Raw genomic sequence first — 9756 nt, 5'->3', positions numbered from 1 at the left:
CGCCATTCTTATATGTAAAAGGGGGTATAATTGATTCTCTTCGGCTTATTCTCTTCACCGTTATATCCAGTTTTAAACGATAAAATGCTATTCCACTCGTAGAATTCCATAATCCGGTGTATACAATTTGCTCCCATCACACCGTTAAAACGGCGACATGATTGATGAGCCCGTGCTGAAATTCGTGAAAAATGTTGACCACTTTAGTCAACTTTTACGTCGTGCAATATGTAACAAAATGGGTTCTTCTTTCGTAGTTTCTGCCATTTTCGCTTATATTATGGTGCATATGGGCTCTTAACTTAATTCATATTGATGTACTTAGGTTCGTATAGTATGTTGAGTACATAATCGATTTTATATATATTCACCATTCGCCAATGAAAAGAAGTGTTACGCGCTTAATCTATACACCTAGATGTGGAAGAGAAAACAATTCTATAATTCATACATATATAAACAACATATCGCCACTCCTAACATTTTCTAAAGGGAAAGGAAGAAACACAATGATGTTGCTTGTGAAACTCTCTATATTTATTTGTGCCCTGTGTTTTGGGCAAATTGCTGACTGTGTATGGAACAAACAACTGCATCTTGCGTGTTTTTACGTTTATTATGACAAGCTGCTAACTGCTTCATAGCAACTATAAACCGTCCTACCATTTGCACGCTCTACATCCATGTATACATACACCATAACAAACCCATGTATTCCCCCTTTTTTTTATATTCTTGTCAGGCAAGTACAATAGGCACATCCTCGGCTAATGGAACAAGCCAATGTGGCACAGATGTTGGAACTGCGGCTGCAAGTACAATTGCAACGACCAGCGTGTCGTTGAGTGATGGCACGGATGTAGGCAAACGGGGTCAACGTAATTTTTACGACGGTCGCCCTGCAGGTAGTCCCGTGAAGAACACACTGTTCGATGACATGCGCAGAAAATTTAAACCCAAGGTGCACGTCAAGAATCCAGGACCTGTAAAGAAGAGGCCACAGGTTGGAACAGCGAAGAACAAGCTGAAGGAAGTTTGTCAGAAATTGACACATTGTAAAATGGGGAGAAAGGCATGGTCAATATTTATAGTAGTCGCCACAGTCTTGTATCCAGTACTGCCGTCCGTGGTACAAGCAAGTGCGATGGCGTTGGGGGCAGCAGCAGACCCCGTTGTGAGTGTCATCGCCATGGGTGGAAGTCCCATGCTGTGTGCAATTATATATTTTTGTGTGCTAGTATGTTTCTGCTGCTCTAAAACAGGGAAATGTTTACTGGATAAAATTTGGAAGAAGAAGAAGAAGAAGGAGGAAGCTCCCACAGAAACGAAAAACAACGAAGGAGAAGAAAATAAGAAACCGGAGACACCCGGGAAGCAGAAGGTACCTGGAAAACCAGAAGTACCTAAGAAGCAGGAAGCATCTGGGATATTAGAGGTACCTAAGAAACCAGAAGTACCTGAGAAGCACGAAGCACCGGGCACAGCAGGAGAATCCGAAAAACTGGAAGCACATAAGAAACCAGAAGTACCAAAGACACCGGACGCACCCAAAGAAGCGGAAGCACCTAAGAAAACAGAACTACCTGAGAAGCAGGGAGCATCTGCAAAATTAGATGCACCTAAGAAACAGGAAGCGCCTAAGAAACAGGAATCACCTAAGAAACCGGAAGCAGCTGAGAAGCAAAAAGCACCGGGGAAGCTGAAACTACCGTGGTCACTGAAATTACCTAAAAAACCATAGGTACGTGCCGTATTCTATTTCTCGTAGATTATGTTGACGTTAGGATATGTTATTCGTCTGGTTACAGGATCGACAATCTCATGAGGTCCTACAGATTTTGTGTGATAGGCATATGTTTCCCTTAAAGCATATATCCTATAATTCCGTTTTGTACGTTATAAATGTTGTTTGTGCTCTTACCAACATACATGGTTTGTGTTGATGTTGTATTGTCTGTGCAAATTATGAGTTTTTTTCCTGTTATTATGGCTAGGATACACATTTGAAAGAACAAAAGAAGAAGGCGTCCAGTGTCGTGCATATATAGAGATAGAAGAATTATTGTATATCATAAATGTAAAAAACAGCACAGTATGATTACCATTGATTTATTATGTAACGGGTGTATTTTTATATTATGTGGAAAGTTCGTGTCCCCGTGGTTCGTTTCTGTCGAACACTTCACAAAATTCAGACACCTAATGAATATCGCCCCTTTACGACACTATAAGTATTCGCATCATAATAACAACATACCTTGCGTAGCATATTATGTGGACGCATATAGTGATGCAAGGTCCGCTACAACATCATCTACAGGTACAGGCGCCCTGAAGGGGGACAGGGTATACACCTCGTTCCACGTGTCAAATATCTTGGAGCAATTGTCCACATATAATTCGTTATGCATAAATTCGTAAACTGGTGGCTCATACTCATGCCCGCTGTAGTGCACACTCATGGTCGTCACCGAGCCGGGGCCGTGCTCTCGGCAATGGTGCATTGCGCTGAGCGAAGATGTGCTATGTGGTTGGTGGGTGTGGTGCCCGCGCGTTATGTCCATGCGGCACGGTAGTGTGCATGAATGCGTGATACACGCGGGCCACGGTAGGCGTGCGTGGCGCGCCATGCGCGGGGGCGCATGACCAGCATACATGATGCTGCTGCAGCTAATGATGGCTGCGCGCGGGTGCCACCCGTTGTGTCTCGACTCGCTCTGCGCGTTCGCCCTGTCGCGTGGTGTTGTGCGCGGAGGGCGCGGTACCGTGGGCATCGTCCCATGCTGTATGTCTCTTATGTCTTCGCGCTGCAGGCACCCTGCGTGTGCCGCCTGCGCTCGTGTGGCCTGCGTCGTGGTTGTGTTACGCGCGCTGGCTGCTGCTGCAGGCTTGTGCTGATGCTGGGTACATGATGCGCCACGCGGCCTTGTGTTCCAGGCGCAGGGTTCTATACTGCGCGCGCGGTGCTGACAGTACTGTGTCCCGCGGCGCGAGCACATGCTGCGACGGTGGTACAGGCTGCGCATAGTGCTCGCGCGTGGCGCCCGTGTTCGGCTAATGTTCGTGCATCTGATGCATGCGCCTGCCGTGTGCATCTGATACCACGCGCGCGCACTATGCGCAGCGTCTACCACCGTCGCACCATGTGCTCGTGCACTCTTGGTGCCTGCTGCACATTGTAACTTACGCTTTTGGTGATCCCATCTATTGTGCGCCACTGCTTGCTGTCATGTTGCCGCCTGTGATTCGGCTACTCCTGCGTCCGCTACACCTGCGGCGTGTAAGCAGCATTCTTCTATTGCTGTTCTGCTGCGCTTGTTGCGCATACCGTTTCATGCCCTACTCGTGCCGCCGTGCCTGCGCGCCTGCTCCGCGCGCTCCGTGCTTTCCAACTGCTTGTGCTTCCCGCACGTTGCACTGCATTCCCGGCGTGTTCCGCACTTTTTCCAGCATCCTCTCCCATCGCACGCGCTTTTTTCACCTTTGTGGGTTCGTGCTGCCCGCGTCCTGTGCTTGCGCTTTTTGCTGCTCTACATGCCGCCGTTTGCAGTTGTTTATGTTTTGGTGCACTCATGTTCACTCAGTTCCGCGCGCGTTGTGCTGCTTCTGTTCCTCTTGTTCACCACCGCGACGTGCTGTGGCATGCGATTGTCCATGGCCCTTTGTCCATTGCATCGCGCACTCGCGCGTATCATTTACGCTTTTGTCACATGTGCCTGCATCCACTTCCGGCCTTCTGTTTGTTCTACTTTGGGCTTTTATGCATGTCGCGCTACTTCACTTTTTTTTTTTTTTTTTTTTTTTTTTTTTTTTTTTTTTTTTTTTCCCTCTCATCACCCTCGTGCTGCCGCTGTTCCCTTTTTGGGTGCTGCTGTTGTTTTCTTGGTTCTACACCTGCCTTTCTGCCTTTTACTTTTTTACTTCGGTTTTCAATTTGCGCTTATATCCTTCGTTCTTTTTTCTTCTGCCGCGCATGTTCATATTTACTGTTTTTCGATTTTTTATTTTATTTTATTTTTTTCTTTTTTTTCTCCTTTTTTCTCTTGTTTTTCTTTTTTTTTCTCCTTTTTTCTCCTTTTTTCCTTTTTTTCCTTTTTTTCCCGTTGTTTTCCCCCCCTTTTCCTCCTTTCTTTGCTATCCTTCTACTGCATCCCTTTTTCATTCCCTTTTCCTGCATGCTTCCTTTGCGCATTGTTCCTGCGACGCTTTCGCCTTTTTCATATGCATTCCTGCACGCTGCTGCTCCGCAGCCCCTTTTGTTCACTGTTGTCACGTATCCTTACCCTTGCATGGCCTTCCTATGCTTTTTTCGCGAATTCACTTCGTGCATCGCACGCCTCTTTGGGTTTGTTGTTTTTTTGTGTTGTTGCATTGCATGCCTAATCTGCGCGCTCTTCGCATTTTTTATGCTTCTGTTCTTTCTCCTTTTGCATTCGAATCCAGGCTGTTGTTCGCTCCACGCGCTTATTCCATTGCCTGCATGTTGCACCTGCGCGCGCATCCATCTTTTATTTTCCACTACCTCTCATACTATTTGTCATCTTCGGCGTCCACGCCATTGCATCCGTTCATGGTTTTGCGTTTGCATGCTGCATGCATATGGCCTCCGCGCACACCATCGGTCTGCCTGCACCGCGTATTCGACGTCGCAGCCCCTCACACGCGGCTCCAGTGTACGCCGCAGCCGAGATTGTCTCTCCGAGCAAGCGCCACGACCAACGTGGCCCAGTAAGCACGGCTATTGTGTGCGAGCAACCGCGGCCAAGTGCAACACGGATTCGAAGCAGGATTGTCCTAGTGCACGACATTGCCTCCGCGTGTAAGAAGGCGCAGAGATTGTCTCTCCGAGCAAACGCGGCCGATTCGACGACGTAGCCGAGCACACGTGACCGATTGTAACAACGGGTTCTGCGACGTAGCCGAGTGTAAGAACGGAGGGAGAGATTGTCTCTCCGAGCAGACGCGTCGACCACAGCGGACCAGGGCCACACCGATTCGACGACGGCTTGTCCGAGTGTAAGAAGGAGGACAGATTGTCTCTCCGAGCAAACGCGGCCGGGTAAAGGAGATTGTCTCCGAGTACGGGAGTTCGCGGGACGGATTCGCGTGAGGGAGAAGACAGCGAGGGGCGGAGGCGAAGGAACACACGTATTTTGTGGGAGGGCGAACAGCGTCGCCAACAACGGCAGCAACAACTGCAGAAGCATTGATGTTGTTGTTCGTTTTAGGTGTACGCACAGAGAGACACAGTGTGTGACAGGCGTTTAGTGGAGACCGGTGTAAAAAGGGGGCAGTGTATCTTCATGACGTGTTGCTTGTGCACGGTAGTGTAGTGTAGTACTTTTTTTTTTTTTTTGCTTTTTTCTTATAGTTTACGTGGGGAACATTGTTCATGTATGACAGTGAGAGAGACTCTGCTTTCTATTGCGTAGAGAATGTTGTTATCAATTTGTAGAGGTATGTCTTTTTTCTTTCACTTGTTACATTTGCTTTTCTTTTGCATGAGTATTATTTATTTGGACTATAGTTAAGGTGTGCTCTGTGGTGCAGCATTCTCTTGGGGACACTCATTTGAGCATATTTGTATCCTTGGGAAAATAGTATTCTGTGGGTCACTGTTTCCCAGTGTAATTGTTGTATGGCCGACTTATTTATGTTGTATGCTTCAAGCAGTGGAAGTGTTCTTTTTTCATTGTTGTTTTTGTTTTTCTGCTATTGCATAAGATATTATATACGTAGAGTACGAAATATATGTACACATACCATATAAGAGAGGACATTCGTTTTTTGTTAATTTATAATAAATCTTTATATGACGAGATCCGTGAATACACATATATATGGAAGTATGAACAGGGAGTAGTAACGTTCGGTCATTAATATTAAATATGTAAAACAGGACAGTACGCTCAGGGGACTTAACATTGTTTACACCAGATATAACAATATAATGGCAGCCTTACTAATACAACTTTTAGATACATATATAAGGGAGAGAAAAATAGACCTGCGACAAGACGGGCAGGATGCTGCCGTAAGTTATTATACTAGTAACATGGAGTACAGAGTGTCGTATTAGTATATACATGTCATATAGAATTGTAGGAAAGTTCCGTATGTTCCATATATACATGGGAGTAGTATTCATGTGCATGCTGCATTTATGTAGGTCGTAGATATATGTATGAAGGCTCGGGAATTTTATATATGCCCACGTGCGACGCACAGAGAGGGCAGTTGAGCATAGTGGAGTATGTTTATATGTGTGTGTGAATTATTTCACGTTGTAGGAAAAATTTTGGACTGACGTGAAACATGTATACAACAAATTTGTGAGGCATATGGAGACAAGCGATGAGAACGAAATGTACACAACATTATGTGCAGAATCTGCTAAGCACCGGGGGACAGACAATATGGCGCCGGGGGATAGCATTGTGTGTGAATTTATGCTTGGGGCTTTATTGTTCAAACATGCGTCTTATATTTTGGACAGGGAAATAGGTGAAGCAGGAACTGCAGGAAAGAGGAATATAGAGCAAATGGATGAGTATATTAGATGTATGGTAGTGAATGTATTTATAAAGATTATATTAGGAGAAGAATGTTGGGACACCACGGGCGCGGAATATGCATATGACGCAATAGAAGGTATGTTAGAGGGAAGTACAAATAGACACGGGAATAATATATGTGACAGCGTAGACTTCACTATCACGAAAGTGGTAGGTCGAAATTTAGCGCACCAAATGAGAATGTGGTGGCAGAAACAACAAATAGCACCGGCTACAGGCCAAGATGTGGGGATCTTGAACAGCAAGTGTAAAGGATGGAGGGAGAAAGGAACAGAAGGCGGTGGAACGCATACACTGAATGAGTTAAAGCCGCAACTCAAGGAACAGTTGCACGACAGGTTGCACAAATCACAGGCAACAATCGAGACCACAGTGGAGACAAAATTGACAGAAATAAAACGGGACGGAAAACCCCCTGCCACACCGGCCACGGCGGCTACGCAGCCGCCTGGACCACCAGTACCACCAGGTAAGGACCGATGGGGAGAAAGCACCAATACGGCACGCACACCAACACGGCCCAACACGTATTATACGGCCGCCACCGATACGAGTGCGCACATGGATGCCGCCACAACAACATGCACGCGGTGACAGCACTGCACACGCCTTCGTTGACGTTGAGCAGCGACGAGTGTGTAGACGAGGTGTGCGGCGGCGGCATCACAGTGGTGTGACAGTGGTGTGTGGGATGGAGCGGCAGCGACGAGGCACCGCACGAGGGATGCAGCGGTCACGACGGGAGCGGTAGCGGTACCGGTAGCGACGACGGCAAGTATGTAGCGACGGGAGCGACCGAGATGACGGCAACAACAAATAAAAGTTGTACTGCTATCACCTCCGTCCACCGAGTGCGCCCGCCTTTATTCCTGTCTTTGTCCTCTTCTAACAACGTGCGCGCTCACTAACACCGTCCCGGCCCCTTCTGTCTACTACTTGTGTCGCTTTTTTATCTTCTGTTCATCTTCCTTTCTTCCATCCCTCATTGCAGGAACGACACCGGCAGATGCAGGAGGAGGACACCAGAAAGGGCAGAAGCCGTCGGCACCATCAGCAGGAGAGACCACACCAGGGACATCGCAGGATGACACAGGTGAGGCCGCGTGTAAGGAAAATCTTGGGAAGGGCCCACAGACATTGGGTTCAGTAATTATAAGTCCCGCATGCACATCGGGCGAAGCCTTAGGAAAAAAACCGGGTCTTACGGACAAAGCGAACTCACAACCCACGACGCATGATAATGGTAAAGTGCACTACGATTCACAGGCGTGCATCTGCAATACTTGATGCGTGGGATAGCGTGCGACCGAAAACACAAACACCACCCGCACACAAAGTTTCCGCAGCGCGCGGGAGAGACAACACGGAGATAACACGGAGAGAGAGAAACCAAACGTCGCATGAGAATGACGCGGCGAGAGCGTCAGCGGGCAGAGCGACGGGGCGAGCCAGACTGCCGCGCCCGGTAGAGCGCTGGGTCGCCGCGGGATGTAGACGTCGACGTAGACGTCGACAGACAGACCGACACACACACTGTGTGTGTTGTGTGTTGTGTGTTGTGGGAGAGAGAGAGAGTCTTTTCCTGGAGTGGCACCAGCCAACCACCGTTCGCCCCGTGTCCCCGACGCGTGGCCGTGCCCCCCGTCCCTGTATCGTCACTCGACCGGCGGTCACCCGTGGCACCAGTGGTGCCAAGCGTGTGGTCGATCGACCATGAGAACCGTGGTCAACGACCATGGGCAACCATGCAACTCACACCCTTCATTTGCGTCTTTCCACCCAAATTCTCAGATAAAGATTCTACTGAGAACACTCCTACACCCCCCGTAGCAGACCCAGCTGCAGGAAAACCATCAGCATCAACACCAACAGCTCCATCCGGTGACTCCGGTGCAAAGGGTACAAACGGTGCTTCCGGTTCACCAGCGCAGGACGGTGAACCCGGTCCTTCCGGTCCCACAGGTGAAAAAGGAGAAGCCGGTAACAGTAGTGGGCATGCCGTCGTCGATGGCGGTAACGATGACCCCCCTCCTCTCAATCCACCCAAACCAAAACCGAATCCGAACCCAAATCAATCGGGTAGTACTGCCGTCAGCAGCGGCGAACAATCCTCAGGAGGTGCTGCAAGTGGTGCTTCTGGCGGGGAAGGTAAAGCCGGAGGTGCGGGTGGTCCAAAGGATGGTGGACCAGGTGCTGGCGTTGGTGCTGGTACGGGTGGTAGTAGTGGTGGTGGTGCAGGCGGTGGAGCAGGTGGTAGCGGCACTGAAGTTGGCACCCCTTCCGTTGCGCCCGGCCTTAGATGGGAAGATGTCAAGTGGTACACCCCCGCCATCATTCCCGCGGTGGTTGGTATTGGGCTCATTGCGTTCTTCCTATGGAAGGTAAGTATATATGGCAATCACGGAATGCCGCATGTGCAGACTGTTTATACCTCTGAACATCCCGCCGGGTTCCAATATATGATAGTTCTAATCCATATACTGCTACACTCTCGTTCATTCCTTTTATCCTACCGTCCTCACCCTCCTCTTTACCCCCCTTTTTGTGCTTAGTATTTTGCGTACCTCGCCAAACGACGACGAACATATCGAACCGTTCGTGACGTGCCGTCACCGCCACTCGACGAAGAAATTCTAGACCATCTACAACGCGGCGAACTGCCGCCACCCGATTACGGTTACACCTTGATTAGGGATCGGCAACCTTCGTCAATATCCGGTAGCGCACGCCCACCACGCGTGCATAAGGGCACGATCATCGAACTACACTTAGAAGTGCTCAACGAATGTGAAGTGACCGAATGGCAAAACGTCAAAGACGACTATTTGCACATACTCGTTGAAGAGTTCATGTGGGGCAACAACGGACATAGTAGTTCCTTGGATGCTCCTACCACAAACGAGGGTTTATCAGGGACCAATGTTGCCTCCACCGTGGATCCATCCACTGACTCGGACGCATCTCCACCACATGAAGATGACCCATGGAGTCGTATGCAAACTATACCGTTAGCAACGGACCGTTCTCCACCGAATGAAGACGACCCCGATCCATGGCGTTGTATGGAAACAATACAGTTAGAACCGGATCCTTGTCCCCATAATGAAGATGACCCATGGAGTTGTATGGAAACGATAGAGTTAGCAACGGACCCTTGTCCTCCTAATGAAGAGGACCCCGC

The 9756-nt window shown here is 48.7% G+C and overlaps 2 protein-coding genes across 2 annotated transcripts in view; both read left to right on the top strand.

Moving 5' to 3' along the window:
- Positions 1-709: 709 nt before the first annotated feature.
- On the top strand, positions 710-1741 carry AK88_05414 (uncharacterized protein; the record flags this gene model as incomplete). Its single annotated transcript, XM_012483016.1, has 1 exon — positions 710-1741. The coding sequence occupies one exon, from the start codon at positions 710-712 to the stop codon at positions 1739-1741; it is 1032 nt and encodes a 343-aa protein (XP_012338439.1).
- A 4675-nt stretch (positions 1742-6416) lies between these two features.
- AK88_05413 (uncharacterized protein) overlaps positions 6417-9756 on the top strand; it is a gene marked incomplete at both ends in the record, with an annotated part of 3785 nt that continues 445 nt past the window's right edge. The window contains 4 exons of the mRNA XM_012483015.1: positions 6417-7044; positions 7567-7818; positions 8367-8956; positions 9128-9698. Coding sequence (XP_012338438.1) covers positions 6417-7044; positions 7567-7818; positions 8367-8956; positions 9128-9698 — 2041 coding nt within the window. The remainder of the gene's footprint in view (positions 7045-7566; positions 7819-8366; positions 8957-9127; positions 9699-9756) is intronic.

This window comes from Plasmodium fragile, assembly GCF_000956335.1.
Source record: "Plasmodium fragile strain nilgiri unplaced genomic scaffold supercont1.128, whole genome shotgun sequence".
In the NCBI taxonomy this organism is placed as follows: Eukaryota; Apicomplexa; class Aconoidasida; order Haemosporida; family Plasmodiidae; genus Plasmodium; species Plasmodium fragile.
The sequence above is the reverse complement of the archived record's forward strand: the minus strand, read 5'-3'. Positions and strand labels throughout refer to the sequence as shown.